The sequence below is a fragment of the Gymnoscopelus microlampas genome (genome assembly GCF_963454915.1).
Source record: "Gymnoscopelus microlampas genome assembly, chromosome: 14".
NCBI lineage: Eukaryota > Metazoa > Chordata > Actinopteri > Myctophiformes > Myctophidae > Gymnoscopelus > Gymnoscopelus microlampas.
The window spans coordinates 21,596,296-21,615,564 of NC_139951.1; the positions used below are offsets into that span (position 1 = coordinate 21,596,296).

General features: G+C 40.6%; 2 protein-coding genes across 2 annotated transcripts; both read left to right on the forward strand.

Annotated features, from left to right (window-relative positions):
• Window positions 1-4,743: 4,743 nt before the first annotated feature.
• LOC311060117 (uncharacterized protein) lies at window positions 4,744-8,989 on the forward strand (the record flags this gene model as incomplete). Its single annotated transcript, XM_084078243.1, has 3 exons — window positions 4,744-5,439; window positions 8,213-8,341; window positions 8,970-8,989. Exons 1-3 carry the CDS (start codon window positions 5,022-5,024, stop codon window positions 8,987-8,989), a joined length of 567 nt encoding a protein of 188 aa, XP_083934369.1. The 5' UTR covers window positions 4,744-5,021.
• An 819-nt stretch (window positions 8,990-9,808) lies between these two features.
• Window positions 9,809-10,737, forward strand: LOC311059706 (LITAF domain-containing protein). The gene is made up of 3 exons (XM_084077733.1): window positions 9,809-9,941; window positions 10,179-10,320; window positions 10,519-10,737. The coding sequence occupies exons 1-3, from the start codon at window positions 9,842-9,844 to the stop codon at window positions 10,625-10,627; spliced, it is 351 nt and encodes a 116-aa protein (XP_083933859.1). The 5' UTR covers window positions 9,809-9,841; the 3' UTR covers window positions 10,628-10,737.
• Window positions 10,738-19,269: the final 8,532 nt, after the last annotated feature.

Here is a 19,269-nt window from a genome sequence, read left to right on the forward strand (position 1 = left end):
CCCAACAGAGACGATATGCTATGTATCTTATACTAAATATCATGTATCATATCATAATCATACTATGCTATGCACTATACTGTACTGTATACAATAGTATAATGTAGCATAGTAAAGTACAGTACAGTACAGTACAGTTCACTTACAGTACAGTATAGTACTATACTAAACTATACTATACTACTACACCACAACACAACACACATGCATCTGGTTTGTGTAATACAGATCAAGTGACAGGTAGCTGTGTGTGTGTGTGTGTGTGTGTGTGTGTGTGTGTGTGTGTGTGTGTGTGTGTGTGTGTGTGTGTGTGTGTGTGTGTGTGTGTGTGTGTGTGTGTGTGTGTGTGTGTGTGTTACACGTGTGCACCAGCTGTCAGTGTGTTCGTCACCCCAGGAGGGACATGCAAACAGCATAATGTAGAAACAGTACACTGCTATATAAGTTATTGATGGCCTATCTTAAAGTGTATCGTAATTCCATCCATAATCCAACAGCTCACTGTTACATAAGAGCTTTTACACTACAACCGCTGCCTGCAATTCTATTGTAGAGTAAGCCATACTGTGAATTGTTAATTTTTTAATCTTTTTAACTTCTGGTTACATCTTCTCAATACTTCAATATGATGTAGCCTAGATGACAACAGACTTGTCATCTAGACTATAGTTGTGTTGTACTTTTTGCCCATTTGGTACTATAGCATGTTATACTGTGTAATGTGTCTGCATCATGTACATGATGGTGCACTATACTGTGGCCTACATACTATGAGAAACTCGCACTGTATAGCTAGGCTCCGAGAGGGAGAGACTGAAAGAGACATATAGGCCAGTGGTTCTCAACCTCTTCAGGCTGTGACCCCCCCAAAATAATCATATTTGAACTGGGGACCCCCACCCTGGGGACAAGCACTTAGTTAGAATGTAGGAGTTGAGGCATTGTATTTTCTAGAGATTTTTTTTTAAATAGCAGGCCTCGCTATTTTCAAAATGTTTGCCTCTTTCTTGTATTATTTGATAATTTGGCCAATGTTTGACCCGTTTTTATAGTATAGTTTTGATGCAGTAATGGTGTTTTTCTTTTATTTCTTAATTTTTATAAAGAACGAAAGAAAGAAAGATACATGGAGCCACAGGCTGGGGGCAAATACTGTCTACTAGTTAATATTTCAGAGTGGTATGCGCAGGGAGGGATGGAGAAAGGGAGTCAAGTCTGCAGGGCTGCTGACGTCAGTTGTGTAAACTCAATAATCCTCGGGAGGACTGACCTCCTCCATTAGAAGAAAAGCCTGACACCTAGTGGCCACTTGTTAGAACAGTGCGGGTCTTTTCTCACTTACATTGAGTAGGGGATGTTAATAGGTTATTGTTTTAGGCAGTGGTGGAAAAAGTAAGTTACAAGTAAAAGTCCCGTAATAAAATGTACTTGAGTAAAAGTACAAAAGTAATGGCATCAAAATATACTTAAAAGTACCAAAAGTAAAAGTACTATTATGCAGAATGTCCCATGTCACAAGGTACCATGTATAACATTTATTAAAATCTTTTGAAAATAGCAGATCTCCAAGCTCACAACGCATCATATCGTGCACGTTGTAAGCTTGTAGATCGGCTATTTTCAAATAGCCAAAGTTTAAATAGGGCTGAAGTGGTTAATGTATGTTTTATAATAATAATTCCAATCTACAAAGTAACTAAAGTTTTCAAATAATTGTAGTGGAGTAAAAGTATAATGTTTGGCTCTGAGATTTGGTGGAGTAGAAGTAAAAGTATTGAAAATTGAAAATACTCCATTAAAGTAAATCTCAAAATTGTACTTAAGTACAGTACTTTACACCACTGGTTTTAGGTTATTATTTATCTGGGTTATTGGTGACAAACCACCCATATTGCATGTTTCATGTTTGCTCTGCTACCTACCTGCATGTAGTGTCCAAACTTCCTTGTCGAAGCCAAGGAAGTGGATCTTATTGGTTGAAGCAATTACCACGTATCACAAGGTAGGCCTGTTGAACACCTGTCTCATATAAAGGAGGATGTTGCTCCAGTCCAATTGCTGGCAGGTGCAATATAAACTGACGTCAGTTAAACAAAATGACTCTGAGGCCATGAAATAGCCTAATGAAACACGTCAATCCTTATCTATGTGCTTGTGCACATAATTACAGTTGCCTGTGCTTGTCAGAAATGTGCATGCACTGCGTGCGGTTCACACAGTATGGACACGATGGTGACAGCCAATGTATCTATTGTTGACGGAGGAGCAAGAGGAGGTCAAGAGTTCAGTTGGCCACTGCTCAGTTTCCCAGTGCTGGCTACACTTCTGCTTTTAGGGCAAAAGAAGAAATAAGAAATTAAGAACAGTCCTAATCACATACAAACAATAGGGTTCCCTAAATATAGGCTGCTAAGGTATACTGCCTTGACCCTCATACATGCAAACTAGCACAACCTCTCTCTCACATAAAAAGGCAAAATCACTTAACTGTTGTAGCCAACCATAGCAATACGCCTTTGTTTTCAAATGGGCAAGTCGGGAAAACCTGTTTCACCTGCCAGGTACAGTATAAATGTACACAGTCAAATGATGTCTCTGGCAGTGTTTTTGATGTAACAGTTAAAGAACAGGAACTTGCTTCATTTTGGACCCACCTTTTGCTATCAAAGAATGCAAGGGTGCTAAATCTGAACACACTACTTAAGGTTTTGGACATGTGCACAGTTGACGTCCTCTCCAGTGTCTGATATTTTGCCCACCCTAGATGTAAATCCTCGCTAACGCGCCTGCCTAAAAGTGGTCTGTCTGACTGGGTCTCATAAACCTTAACAGCTGCAGTTCCCAAACTTGGCAGATAGGCCTAGGCGGGCCTACACGTTGGGTTGGTAATCTCACCAATGAATCACAAAAAAGAACAAAGAAAAATACACATAAACTATAAACAAATATATTTTGTGATGCATGCAATGCATTACATGTACAGTATGGTATGAAATAGCCTTAAATGGGCACAGTCACACCCCCCCCCCCCCCCCTCTCCATCTTGTTTGGAAGTGTTATGGAATTTGTTCTGCACATAGATAGGCTATTACCTGTCTGCATCCATTGGAAAAGATAAGATAGATACCAACTTTTCTCCTCAAAATTTCAGACAACCACAAGAATCATTCAGGGTGGCACACTTGCTGCTTTTCTCTTTGTCGTTGTCATTTATTTTGTCCTCAGGCATTAGCTATCAACTCCTCCAAAGCTCTCAAAGTAGTCAGAAGATCTGTCAGCAGCCAAAGTTGGCCCAATTCTAAATGCCAAGAAGACATAATCAGAAGACTGATTCTGTATTAAGAGTCAGATCACTCAACCACCCGCTCCATGAACGGAATTGACATCAAACAAATTGAGGACTTCAATTGAAAATGTCTGTGTGGAAAGTATCCTTCTCTATGGTGTCAAAACGATGAATAAAGAACTCTGGGATCTTCTTGATGGGACACATGAATGACATTTCATGGAGGAGCCGTCCCACTAAAGCTCAGATTTATGGTGGCATCCCTCCCATCTCAGCTGGCACAAAGAACAGTCCGCTTTGCTGGACATTACTTCAGAGCAAAAGACCAGATCATCTTGGATATTCTACCCCAGGGGACTACTCTGCCAACAAGAGGAAGCAGACCACTCACACTTCTAGATGTTCTGAGCAGGCCTGACTGTGAATGAACTTGGTGTGACAATGAGCAACAGAATCCATTGGAATCAGCGTGTGTTTCAGATCGCGAGGGCACTCAAAGGATGATGATGATGATGATTAATGAACTTGTTTCTATTATTAGCCTATGCTGCACAAAGCTTAAGCATTTTTAACTAAAGCCTGAATTAAACTTGGTTGACAAGCTGACAATGCATAGCAGCAGTCAAGCTTAATGCATTAACATACTGATACACTATTGTTTGTCCATGTCAAAACAATAACACTAGATAAATTAACTTCAAATAGAATTTGTGTGCTTTATTTTGCCACTTGTTTTTTTAATCTCATAACTTAATATCTGATCTGACCAAGATCATATCAGTCTAATAATATTCTCCTTTTCCCCTCCAAAATAACATTAAGCAAAGAAACACACGTTAAACACCAATTTAATGTGGTTTATGTGCAATTTGCTGTTTGATGTCTTAAATAATAATATATAAAAAATCATCTTACATCAACGTCAGTTGAATCAGACAAATGTGACTAATATTTGCCAGATAATAGATTACCAAGGGGGGACATAGGTCTCCCTGTACTGTAGGCCTATCTCAAATGCAAATACAATGGGTTTACTGTGTTTTTGTTGTTCTAAGAATAGGATAGTATCTATCAGTAGGCTATTGGGATAAGGCACAAAATGACAGAGCAGAATTCCTGAGCACAATAGGTCTAATTATGAATTTATAAGCAGCCGGGTTGTGGGCTTCAAAACAAAGGCATGCAGAACACATGCGGCCCATGGGCTGCCTGTTCAGTACCTAGATGGTGTTTACCAAATGTTTTATCACTCCTTCCTTACAGTATCTCATTTGGTTATTCAAAATAGAAGTCGCAGTCAACAAGGACTGGTTTAGAAGGACATTATAATCATGCAAAAGCACCTACACGATTACATGTTAAGGGAAGTGATAACAGTCCTTACACCGAAAGAAGACCTGGGAAACTTACTGTAGATCATGCATACAACAATAACCTATTCTCCACATGGGCTTGGTTTTCTTTCATACTGTCGATGGCAGGACGTAAGGTTGGCACCCATTTATTGGCAAAGTTGAATAGTTTTCTCTACGATGAGACTGAACCCTGGACTTTCCTACTTTTAATCAAATACTGTTTGTTTTACTTCAAGAAGACGTCCAGTTCTTCAAGGCTTCAGATGGGGGCCACGATCCACTGCAACATCATGTTGACTTATATCTGGATTCAAATGCAATTGAGTTCTGTTTTCTGCTTCAAGACATGATCTGGTGGCGTAGTTGATTCAAATACATGTATGGTTTTGGTTGCCAGTTATAGCTGTAATTGGAGATTGGATTCAGTCCAAAAATCGCATCCAACAGAACTTTTGGAGTCTTTGCTGAAACTTCTTCAAATCCAGACCATCATGGTGGAGGTACCAGAGCAGAGTGCAGAGTTCCTCTCCCATACAGTACAGATCCACTTGCAGAGTCCACAGTCAGACTCACAGCGCTCCACCACAGAACCAGGGGAGCAGGAGAACGACTCTAGAGATTGTACGCCTGTGGGCTCAGAGCCCGTCCAAGGATCACTGGGCTCGGGGAGCAGTTCCACCGAGCTGGTCCTGGTTGAGTTGCGCCAACAGCATCTTCAGAACAGACGCGCCATGCTGCTGAACATGCAGCAGTTTAGGACGAGGGCCCGGGAGGCTGTTGGTAGCTCTGAGGGTGATGGTGAGTGAAGGGAAACGTGATTTTCACTTTTATGTCGTCCTGTGCTGTCTTTTCTGAACCTCACTTTACACGCTGTCATTAGGGCTGTCACGATCATGACATTTTACTTGAAGATAATTGTCATGCAAATAATTGTGATTAATGATTTAATTGTGTTTTAGGTATAGAACATTGGAACATATGAAGGCTTTATAAACAAACATTGCACAGGGCAGATATGACGAATAACTGAAATATTAAATGACTTGCAGTATTTGATCATTTTATACTTTCAAATTATTTTAGAATAGCGTGAGCTCTCCACTGTTTTTGGAAGATGTTTGAAACTGTATGAAAAAATGTCAACATGGAAACGAATATGATGAATGCAAAAATAATTGCGATTATCTCAAACAATTGCGATTAGACGATTATGTAATAATTGTGACTGGCCTAGCTGTCATTATGGTGTTGTATGATTCGTCACTATCGGGTGGAAAACGTTTATGTTCCAAACCATTACTTTATTCAGGAAATGAAAAAAATAACTTGTGTTCCGATGGATCCAATGTAGTTATTATCAATTCGCAAGCTATTGAATACTTTTCAGTGGTATAGTATGTTTATATAACTTATACAATTGGGGTGATTGTATTTTGTCTCCTTGCTCTTCTTTTGAGACATTTAGATCATGTCAAAGGTCATGTCTCACCTAGAGACAATAAAGTGGCTGCACACATTCATTTGAAGACTATCTTTTGGGATCTTTCTGCCGTGGGCCGGCACCGCTATAAGGACTTTGGTGTGCGTAGCATTCCTGTACGCATGTCTCACCTAGAAAACAGGATCTGATACGAATTTTGACCTGATGGTCTATTAGATTCAATTTATCCCCTGAGGAAAGTTACATAGTGCAGCTTTAAGGCAACCCATAGGCACTAAATTAAAATAAACTGAAATTCATCCAAACTAGCCCAAAATCTCCTAACGGGCAACAGACATTGATGAAACAATCAGCGAAGGCATTCACAATTTTGTGCCTGCTTCCTTTCTCTCTCTCCTTGGCCTGAAACATATTTAAGACCCCTGAAATAGGGCATTCATTTATTAAGACGCATAAAAGGATAAATTATGGAGATGCAAGGTTTTGGTAGAGTATGTTATTTGTGGAGTTACACAATGTTGCATTCTGAGCAGCAAAAAATCATCATTATGTAGTGTTATATGATATAATAATATAGTCCACCACAAGCTCCTTGAACAAATATAGAACAAATACGTACGCATTCTGATCGTGGACTACAGCTCAGCATTCAACACCAGTCACTAGTCCCAACGAGACTCGACACAAAGCTCAGACACCTTGAGCTGCACTCGAGCATATGCGACTGGATACTGTACTTACAGACAAACCACCGTCAAGAGTGATGAGAATAGGCAGCATTACATCCGACCTCTTGACCCTCAACACAGGAGCCTCTCAGGGATGTATACTGAGCCCTCTCCTCTCCTCCTTGTACACACACGACTGCGTCGTGTATGCTGACGTCAAGTATGCTGACGACCTGACAGTGATGGGCCGGATTGTCAACATGGTCAAGCCTGCCTACAGGGATGAGGTGAGGCTACCATCATGCCTACCATCATTGTACCTGCAGTCTATTGTTTACACTAAAGTGAAGCTACAGTGCAACCATACCTGGTCTTCCGTCTCTTCATTATTATTGGTGTCAAATCCAGCAATATATGGGTATACAACAGTAATAGTTGCATTGTTGTTTTGTCCAGTTGTTTTTGAGTGTTGAATGATTAATGGACCTCAAACGAAACACGCCGCTGACTTTTTGTCCTCCATTTGACATGTTTTTAAATCTGTACTGTTGTGAAGGAGGCCGATGCACACCTCAAGGGTTGGCGACAGGTGCGTAAGTCAAAAATGTACAAATTCCTGTACTGTACCTGTATCTTCATCGACGGCGGCACAAAGGAAAGGGTCTGTGAATTCCAGTTCCTTGGCGTGCACATTGATTAAATAGGGCACACACACACACCACGCATGTGGTGAAAAGGCCTCAGCAGCGACTGTACTGGATCCATAGTCTGAAGTTCAGAGTGAGCCCTCAGATCCTCAGGTTGTACCACAACAGCTCCATCGAGAACGTCCTGTCAGGCTGTGTCACCTCCTGGTATGGGAACTGCACCGCTCGCAAACAGAACACCCTACAGAGGGTGGTGCGGACGATCCAAGCCTGATCCCGCAGCTATGTAATGCCATGCCAGACAGTGCCGTGGCGTGCCATGCCGTGATTATTTACCATCACCGGGAACACCCCTGTCCTATTTTTGCGACTTAGTGTTTATTCGTAAATGAACACCCTACTTCGTCATACTTAACTGTCACACCGAAGTAGCAAAATTGCAGAACTACAGGCTCAAAACGTGTCACATCGCGATGCGTTTTGAGCTTGTAGATCTGCTTTTTTTGCAATTTTTTTGAATTATAATCCTGAATATGAACAGTTTTGGACATATGCAGTTTCCCCCCGACAGCAACAATATGCAATGCATGTACAATAGATGTATGATAATATCTCTCTCTGAATCAACGTGAACCCTTGCTGGCCTAGGATAATATTCGGCCACAGTATCAGTAACAAACCACCTCTAAGGGGAGTGTAATTTAAATGTACATTTAAGGCTGAGAGTTATTTGTTTAATGGTGTGTTTTTCCCTAATTCTATAGTCTGAACCTCACGCTGTGTGTTTGTGGTTCTGCTGGGTTCTTTCAAACCAGAGAACAGCAACCAGCCGTGCGAGCTGGAGACTATTGATGAGGAGTTGAAGGAGCTGGCTCAGAAAGCACAGGAGCTCCGAGGACAGGAACAGAGGAACAGCGTTTTCTCTGAACTCAGTCCAGACACAGGTAGGAGATCCAGACATCTCTCCATTTCTCCTGAAGCTCAAATGAGCGCACAACACGATAGTTACCTTTGTTGGTCGGTGTGGAGGAATTCTTGATCAAGATTGTTGAGGTAGACAGAGTCAGAGACACTATTTCCAAGATTAGATAGAAGTGTATTATGTTAATTCATGGGAGAAGTACATTAAACACATAGGTTGTTGGTCAAGACGTTCTCTGCAGATAGAGGCCAGACCATCAAGGGCCACACTGAGACAATAATTCAGGCCAGGATTCATACATCCAACTATGCCACCTGCCCACACACAAGACGGATAGAAAACAACAAAAAATCAGTCATGGAACAAATGGGCTGACAAGGACAGGTTTATTAAGGAATTCAAGTATAAATATACACTTATTTATTCAGAGACACAACTAAATCATACTCCTTAAAATATCTACCATGATTGTGTAGTTAAACATGAGAATGAAGTACACAACTCTCCCTGACCTCAAAGATGAGCTGCGGATGAGCTTTTAATACTTGATTTAAATCTTTATTCATATGTTGACAGAAAAGGCGAATGAGCTCCTACCGTATCCTGCAATCTATGTCCTCCCAAGCAACTCAACTGTCCTTTCTGTCCAGTCTCCACCTGCCTCAGGTAAGAATGTAGGAGATTCTGGTCACAGTTAGGGGCCAATGTGGATCGTAGCACGTACTGTTGAACCGACCATAATATACAGTAGGCTGTTGGGGAACATATCAGTGGCAGCTAATGAGTTAAAAATAACTACATCTACTAACTACATATCTACATTTTAACCATCTAATGGTTGAAAATAATGTTAAGTGTTAGGCTGAGCTTTGGGACACTGTCACAGTAACTTTTATATTCATCTATTTATTTATTTTTGCTAGAGATTTGGGCGGCCCGAACACCTACGTTGTATTGCCGATCCGACCGATATGTCTGAGTCATAGTGTTGGGGGCTTTGTCAGAGTAACCGTTGTACCCGTCTGTCTGTGTCCCTTTTGTGCCCATATATGGTGATCTCTGTATCTGTCGGTCTACCTGTGTCCCTTTTATGCCAATAAATGGAGATCTTTGCCAGTCCTTGTCCCTTTTATGGCCATATATGGAGATCCCTGATGTCATCAGTATATGTATATAGTATATATACTGTATATATTGGTCGGAATGGCGGTTCTCGACAACCGTACCGGGTTTGTTTATGTATGAGCCAGAGTGACATGGCCGTGTTCCTGCCTATATATGGGCGTATCGGGTTTGTTTATGGTTATGTCTGAGTCAGAGTGACGTCAAAATTATGAAAACTTCATTTTCCCCCCTATATACTAACTTACATTGTAGCCCTCACGGCCATTTTGAAATAGAGCTCTTCATTATGAAAGTGTATTTTGGATACCGTAGATAAGTGTTCAATGTGTTCTCTGGTGCAACATAACCTCAAGTGGATCAAGAGAAGGCACACTCCCGCTATTATGAAGCCAATCGCATGATACGCAATGGGGGAGTCTACATCTTACCCCCTGCTGCAGAGAAGGAAGTGGAGCCATCTACTCAGGAACAAGAGGAGCCTGCAGATAGACCTGATGGTGACTATGACCCTTCTCAGTTTACACACACACACACACACACACACACACACACACACACACACACACACACACACACACACACACACACACACACACACACACACACACACACACACACACACACACACACACACACACACACACACACACACACACACACACACACACACACACTCTCTCTCTCAGTACTAGACGGTGCAGCTGTACTAATCCATTCTTCTGCCTTTCCTACAGGGCAGGTTACAGAGTTGGAGAATCTTGGCAGAACACCAACCGTTGTCAAATGTGCCTCCTGTGGAGAACTCATTACCACGGAAACCAACAGAAAAGTTGGCCCATCCATGTGGATTCTGTGTGGCATATGCACCATGTTTGGGTAAGCCCTAAACTGTAGATCTTTTGAACAATCTGAACTGGGATTAGAGTCTGACCAAAACTTCAATCTCCTAAAGCCTGACTTATGTTTCTGCGACAAAGTGACACATGATTCGTCAAAAATAATTATCTTTGTTGCATTTTCAGCTCGGAATAGGTCAAATCAGGCTTTACTCTCCGCTTGCTGCCTCTTTTACAGGTGTGTTGCAGGCTGCTGTCTCATTCCATTCTTCATGGACAGCCTGAGGGACGTCCAGCACCAATGTCCTCGATGTCACACTCTCCTACACACATTCCAACGGCTGTGACACGACGATGTGCCGCCCGCACAAATGCTTTTATATACTCAGTTCATGTTCCCATAGCCATAATGCTCATTAATTATGTCTTGTGAACAACACTCCACCCAAGTACTCCATAGTACTGGGGTGATTAGGAAATATATTGGACTGCAATGATAACAGTTACTGAGGTTTCAGCTAAGCTTCTTTGATTGTCCTTGCTTTCATGATATACTGTATATATATACTAAGATATACTAAGTTGGGAATGCAAGCCCCACACGGTTGCACAATACTCAATACACCCTTTGTACCACTCCGTGGCCTGAAAATCTATGGCCATGTTATACTTGTGATGTCCATCGACCCAACGTCCACCCACCGTCGACCCACAACGACATTTTAATATGTGGGCACAGTCTTATCGGCCTCTTTTTGTGAAGTTGAATTTGAAAGAAAATAAATCACGTTTCTGACAGAAAAGGTATAGGCTGAAGCCATAGCTTATTGGGCCGACCCCGAGTCAAAAGGGGAAAAAACAAGAACAAAGAGTAGACAACACTTTACATGTACATGATTGCTGTACATAGCAATATATGGAGGCCAATGGCAGATTTAGGCACCTAAAAAAAAAAAACTAGAAAATGTGCTCCTCGGAGCACAAGTCTCCGCCAGCAGACCCGTGCTATTTTAACCAAAGGAAATCACTTACCCTATCTTTACCATAGTTTTCTAGATATGTTCTGATTCTTAGATTAGAACATCTAAGGATTAGAACATATTAGCTTGGCTAACATGTTCAATCAACCAAGCTAACATGTCCAATGTTAGCTTGGCTGATGGCACTGATGTCACTTCAAAACATGTAAACAATGTTTTGAAGTGACACACATATTTATAGGACTCTATTTCGTCATGCATCTCGCTAGCCAATCAAAGCACACCCTTTCAACATATTGTCACGTGTCACGTGAAGCTTGACCAAAGCTTGGTGGACACACGGAAGGACGAGAACGAAAACATAGTCTCCTGGCGGAGACAAAAACACCTAGAAACTCCATTCACACTTTTTTATTATTTAGCTTACTGTGGACACACATGCTTGAACTTTTTACTTTGAAATGTTTTGTAGTTTTTGAGATATTTAACTTTTAAAACGTATATCTGAAAACTTTGGCACCTCGCTGTTCCTTCATACTTTAACCTATAAACTTGATTCACAGTTCAAGAAATCCACCTTACTGTGGACATGCATGGTCAGGGGATCTTAGTATAATCTCACATTTCAGTCCAATTCACTTTTTAAGCAATTATTTTACTGATTTTCCTTTCAGACCCCAAATTAGATATTACTCAATTTTTCAAATATTCACTTACAATTTGAAGCTCAGATTATACTAAGATCCCCCGGGCAGGTCAGGGGATCTTAGTATAATCTCACATTCTATTCCAATTCACTTTTTAAACAATTATTTTACTGATTTTCCTTTCAGACCCCAAATTAGATATTGCTCAATTTTTCAAATATTCACTTCCAATTTGAAGCTTAGATTATACTAAGATCCCCCGGGCCTGTGAAGGTATCTTAGTATAATCTGAGATTCAATTCGAATTCACTTCTCAAGTCTATCTTACTGATTTTCGTTTCAGAACCTAAATAAAACATTGCTTGTTTCTGTCTGCTTCTGTGATGTATGTCCTGTAATGTACTTTGTGTAATGTATTGTGTATGTCCTGCCTGTATCTTGAACGGTGACGTCATGGACACAAAGCAAATTTCGGTGAAAGCTGACAATAAAGTTGTATTGTATCGTATCGTATCGTATTGCTTCATTTTTTAAATTTTCTATCCCACCAAAAAATCAGGAAAATGCTCCATTTTTCTGATATTCTGCTTAGTATTTTGGCTTCTTTTGATTTTGGACTGACACTGAGAAAAGCTCAAAATAGTTTTTTTTTCCAAATCTTTCATCCCAGAATAAAAATCAAAGAATGTCTTTGCCATTTTTCCAATTTTCTAGCCTACCCAAAAAAATCAGGAAAATGTTTCGTTTCGGTAAAATTTATTTTACCGAAACGAAAGTTAAATCCGAAAAAATCACTAAGTGTGGAGGCCAAAATCGTCCCCCCAAAAACCTGTTAGGAGTATGTTTCAGGCAATTTAGAGTTGATTGGTAATTTTCGTTTCGGTAAAATTTATTTTACCGAAACGAAAGTTAAATCTGAAAAAATCACTAAGTGTGCAGGCCAAAATCGTCCCCCCAAAAACCTGTTAGGAGTACGTTTTAGGCAATTTAGAGTTGATTGGTAGTACTTTGTAGTGACTTTTTTTGGTCCCTAACAGTCATCGAGCTCTGGACTTAGTAAATTTATTTTTTCACCATTGTGTCACTACCGAAACGAAAGTTTGTCACTACCGAAACGAAAGTTAAATCCGAAAAAAATCACTAAGTGTGGAGGCCAAAATCGTCCCCCCAAAAACCTGTTAGGAGTACGTTTCAGGCTATTTAGAGTTGATTGGTAATTTTCGTTTCGGTAAAATTTATTTTACCGAAACGAAAGTTAAATGCGAAAAAATCACTAAGTGTGGAGGCCAAAATCGTCCCCCTAAAAACCTGTTAGGAGTACGTTTCAGGCAATTTAGAGTTGATTGGTAATTTTCGTTTCGGTAAAATTTATTTTACCGAAACGAAAGTTAAATCCGAAAAAATCACTAAGTGTGGAGGCCAAAATCGTCCCCCCAAAAACCTGTGAGGAGTACGTTTCAGGCAATTTAGAGTTGATTGGTAATTTTCGTTTCGGTAAAATTTATTTTACCGAAACGAAAGTTAAATCCGAAAAAATCACTAAGTGTGCAGGCCAAAATCGTCCCCCCAAAAACCTGTTAGGAGTACGTTTTAGACAATTTAGAGTTGATTGGTAGTACTTTGTAGTGACTTTTTTTGGTCCCTAACAGTCATCGAGCTCTGGACTTAGTAAATTTATTTTTTCACCATTGTGTCACTACGAAACGAAAGTTTGTCACTACCGAAACGAAAGTTAAATCCAAAAAAATCACTAATTGTGGAGGCCAAAATCGTCCCCCCAAAAACCTGTTAGGAGTACGTTTCAGGCAATTTAGAGTTGATTGGTAATTCGAAAGTTAAATCCGAAAAAATCACTAAGTGTGGAGGCCAAAATCGTCCCCCCAAAAACCTGTTAGGAGTACGTTTCAGGCAATTTAGAGTTGATTGGTAAATTTCTTTTACCGAAACGAAAGTTAAATCCGAAAAAATCACTAAGTGTTGAGGCCAAAATCGTCCCCCCAAAAACCTGTTAGGAGTACGTTTCAGGCAATTTAGAGTTGATTGGTAATTTTCGTTTCGGTAAAATCTATTTTACCGAAACGAAAGTTAAATCCGAAAAATTACTAAGTGTGCAGGCCAAAATCGTCCCCCCAAAAACCTGTTAGGAGTGCGTTTTAGGCAATTTAGAGTTGATTGGTAGTACTTTGTAGTGACTTTTTTTGGTCCCTAACAGTCATCAAGCTCTGGACTTAGTGATTTTTTCGGATTTAACTTTCGTTTCGGTAGTGACAAACTTTCGTTTCGGTAGTGACACAATGGTGAAAAAATAAATTTACTAAGTCCAGAGCTCGATGAATGTTAGGGACCAAAAAAGTCACTACAAAGTACTACCAATCAACTCTAAATTGCCTGAAACGTACTCCTAACAGGTTTTTGGGGGGAAGATTTTGGCCTCCACACTTGATTTTTTTGGATTTAACTTTCGTTTCGGTGGTGACCAACTTTCGTTTCGGTAGTTTGATTACAAAATGTAAGTTGTGTAAAAAATAATCTGACTATACTAAGTTGTTATTTGTTTGTTTAAGTCAGGCTATACTCTACTCAGAGTCATAAGTTTACAAAATGTACTAAAGTACAGTGAACGTCTGTGCGGTTTGTCTTCATCACTGAAAATAACGTACATGTAAACTGATATAAAACTGCTGTCATGTGCAGTTGGGGTGAAGAAACACAACCATTTCACTCCTAATAATACCTATTTGATTTGACATCCTGACTTGCTGCTGTAGCTGAGGCTTGAACCTGTTACCTGCGGCTTACTAGTCAGTGACTCTATCCATTCACCTACAGCTGTTTTCTTGGTATCTGTGGTTCTGAAACGTTTTGTTGTCAACCCCCCAAATTGACATGTATTTGGGCAGTGGACCCCAATGTGAAAAGATGTAGCGTCAGGACCCCCCATGAAAAAGATTTATATTTATGCTGTAACACATTTTTTTTAAGTTATTTGTCTTGTTTGTTGTTCAAGTCAAAGCACCAGGAAGGCTATACTTGTCAGCCATCTGTTAGCTCAATGGGTTGAGACGTAGTGTTCATGATCCAGAGGCCATGAGTTCAAATCCCATTGATGTCTTTCCTATGATTCTTTCCTTTGCAGACTGGCTTCCAGAAGATCAACTGAAAACTACCAGGAAGGCTGCACTTGTCAGCCATCTGTTAGCTCAATGGGTTGAGACGCAGTATTCATGATCCAGAGGCCATGAGTTCAAATCCCATTGATGTCTTTCCTATGATTCTTTCCTTTGCAGACTGGCTTCCAGAAGATCAACTGAAAACTACCAGGAAGGCTGCACTTGTCAGCCATCTGTTAGCTCAATGGGTTGAGACGCAGTATTCATGATCCAGAGGCCATGAGTTCAAATCCCATTGATGTCTTTCCTATGATTCTTTCCTTTGCAGACTGGCTTCCAGAGGATCAACTGAAAACTACCAGGAAGGCTGTACTTGTCAGCCATCTGTTAGCTCAATGGGTTGAGACGCAGTATTCATGATCCAGAGGCCATGAGTTCAAATCCCATTGATGTCTTTCCTATGATTCTTTCCTTTGCAGACTGGCTTCCAGAAGATCAACTGAAAACTACCAGGAAGGCTGTACTTGTCAGCCATCTGTTAGCTCAATGGATTGAGACGCAGTATTCATGATCCAGAGGCCATGAGTTCAAATCCCATTGATGTCTTTCCTATGATTCTTTCCTTTGCAGACTGGCTTCCAGAAGATCAACTGAAAACTACCAGGAAGGCTGTACTTGTCAGCCATCTGTTAGCTCAATGGATTGGGACGCAGTATACATGATCCAGAGGCCATGAGTTCAAATCCCACTGGTGTCTTTACTGTGATGCTTTCCTTTGCAGACTAACTTCTAGAAAAACAAGTTAAAACCACCAGGAAACCTGTAACTCTCAGCCAACAGCTTAGCTGAACTGGTAGAGCGTCTGTCCAATAACATGACTTGACCTGACTTGAGTGGGTTCGATTCCCACTCGAGTCAAGTGTCCCCGGTATCTTGGGGCAACGGATAAATTGACTGATATCCTTAGTGATGCTTCCCTTTGCAGACTAACTTCTAGAAAACAAGTTAAAACCACCAGGAAACCTGTAACTCTCAGCCAACAGCATAGCTCGACTGGTAGAGCGTCTGTCCAATAACATGACTTGACTTGACTTGAGTGGGTTCGATTCCCACTCAAGTCAAGTCACTTGTTTTCTAGAAGTTAGTCTGCAAAGGGAAGCATCACTAAGGATATCAGTCAATTTATCCGTTGCCCCAAGATACCGGGGACACTTGACTCGAGTAGGAATCGAACCCACTCAAGTCAAGTCAAGTCAAGTCATGTTATTGGACAGACGCTCTACCAGTTGAGCTATGCTGTAGGCTGAGAGTTACAGGTTTCCTGGTGGTTTTAACTTGTTTTTCTAGAAGTTAGTCTGCAAAGGGAAGCATCACTAAGGATATCAGTCAATGTATCCGTTGCCCCAAGTTACCGGGGACACTTGACTCGAGTGGGAATCGAACCCACTCAAGTCAAGTCATGTTATTGGACAGACGCTCTACCAGTTGAGCTATGCTGTTGGCTGAGAGTTACAGGTTTCCTGGTGGTTTTAACTTGTTTTCTAGAAGTTAGTCTGCAAAGGGAAGCATCACTAAGGATATCAGTCAATTTATCCGTTGCCCCAAGATACCGGGGACACTTGACTCGAGTGGGAATCGAACCCACTCAAGTCAGGTCAAGTCATGTTATTGGACAGACGCTCTACCAGTTGAGCTAAGCTGTTGGCTGAGAGTTACAGGTTTCCTGGTGGTTTTAACTTGTTTTTCTAGAAGTTAGTCTGCAAAGGAAAGCATCACAGTAAAGACACCAGTGGGATTTGAACTCATGGCCTCTGGATCATGTATACTGCGTCCCAATCCATTGAGCTAACAGATGGCTGACAAGTACAGCCTTCCTGGTAGTTTTCAGTTGATCTTCTGGAAGCCAGTCTGCAAAGGAAAGAATCATAGGAAAGACATCAATGGGATTTGAACTCATGGCCTCTGGATCATGAATACTGCGTCTCAACCCATTGAGCTAACAGATGGCTGACAAGTACAGCCTTCATGGTAGTTTTCAGTTGATCCTCTGGAAGCCAGTCTGCAAAGGAAAGAATCATAGGAAAGACATCAATGGGATTTGAACTCATGGCCTCTGGATCATGAATACTGCGTCTCAACCCATTGAGCTAACAGATGGCTGACAAGTACAGCCTTCCTGGTAGTTTTCAGTTGATCTTCTGGAAGCCAGTCTGCAAAGGAAAGAATCATAGGAAAGACATCAATGGGATTTGAACTCATGGCCTCTGGATCATGTATACTGCGTCTCAACCCATTGAGCTAACAGTTGGATGACAAATATAGCCTTCCTGGTAGTTTTCACTTGATCTTCTGGAAGCCAGTCTGCAAAGGAAAGAATCATAGGAAAGACATCAATGGGATTTGAACTCATGGCCTCTGGATCATGAATACTGCGTATCAACCCATTGAGCTAACAGATGGCTGACAAGTACAGCCTTCCTGGTGCTTTGACTTGAACAACAAACAAGACAAATAACTTTTAAAAAAATGTGTTACAGCATAAATATAAATCTTTTTCATGGGGGAGCCTGACACTACATCTTTTCACATTGGGGTCCACTGCCCAAATACATGTCAATTTGGGGGGTTGACAACAAAACGTTTCAGAACCACAGATTCCAAGGAAACAGCTGTAGGTGAATGGATAGAGTCACTGACTAGTGAGCCGCAGGTAACAGGTTCAAGCCTCAGCTACAGCAGCAAGTCAGGATGTCAAATCAAATAGGTATTATTAGGAGTGAAATGGTTGTGTTTCTTCACCCCAACTGCACATGACAGCAGTTTTATATCAGTTTATATGTACGTTATTTTCAGTGATGAAGACAAACCGCACAGACGTTCACTGTACTTTAGTACATTTTGTAAACTTATGACTCTGAGTAGAGTATAGCCTGACTTAAACAAACAAATAACAACTTAGTATAGTCAGATTATTTTTTACACAACTTACATTTTGTAATCAAACTACCGAAACGAAAGTTGGTCACCACCGAAACGAAAGTTAAATCCGAAAAAATCACTAAGTGTGGAGGCCAAAATCGTCCCCCCAAAAACCTGTTAGGAGTACGTTTCAGGCAATTTAGAGTTGATTGGTAGTACTTTGTAGTGACTTTTTTGGTCCCTAACATTCATCGAGCTCTGGACTTAGTAAATTTATTTTTTCACCATTGTGTCACTACCGAAACGAAAGTTTGTCACTACCGAAACGAAAGTTAAATCCGAAAAAATCACTAAGTGTGGAGGCCAAAATCGTCCCCCCAAAAACCTGTTAGGAGTACGTTTCAGGCAATTTAGAGTTGATTGGTTATTTTCGTTTCGGTAAAATTTATTTTACAGAAACGAAAGTTAAATCCGAAAAAATCACTAAGTGTGGAGGCCAAAATCGTCCCCCCAAAAAACTGTTAGGAGTACGTTTCAGGCAATTTAAAGTTGATTGGTAGTGACTTTTTTTTTGGTCCCTAACATTCATCGAGCTCTGGACTTAGTACTTTTTTTTCCGTTTCGGTAGTGACACTACCGAAACGGAAAAAAAAAATTTCCCCCAAAAACCTGTTAGGAGTACGTTTCAGGCAATTTAAAGTTGATTGGTAGTGACTTTTTTGTGACTTTTTTTTGGTCCCTAACATTCATCGAGCTCTGGACTTAGTACATTTTTTTCCGTTTCGGTAGTGACACTACCGAAACGAAAAAAAAAAAGTTCCCCCAAAAACCTGTTTCAGGCAATTTAAAGTTGATTGGTAGTGACTTTTTTTTTGGTCCCTAACATTCATCGAGCTCTGGACTTAGTACATTTTTTTCCGTTTCGGTAGTGACACTAACGAAACGAAAGAAAAATTGTTCCCCCAAAAACCTGTTAGGAGTACGTTTCAGGCAATTTAAAGTTGATTGGTATTGACTTTTTTTTTGGTCCCTAACATTCATCGAGCTCTGGACTTAGTAAATTTTTTTCCGTTTCGGTAGTGACACTACCGAAACGAAAAAAAAAAAGGTTCCCCCAAAAACCTGTTAGGAGTACGTTTCAGGCAATTTAAAGTTGATTGGTAGTGACTTCTTTTTTGGTCCCTAACATTCATTGAGCTCTGGACTTAGTAAATTTTTTTCCGTTTCGGTAGTGACACTACCGAAACGAAAAAAAAAAAGTTCCCCCAAAAAACCTGTTAGGAGTACGTTTCAGGCAATTTAAAGTTGATTGGTAGTGACTTTTTTTTTGGTC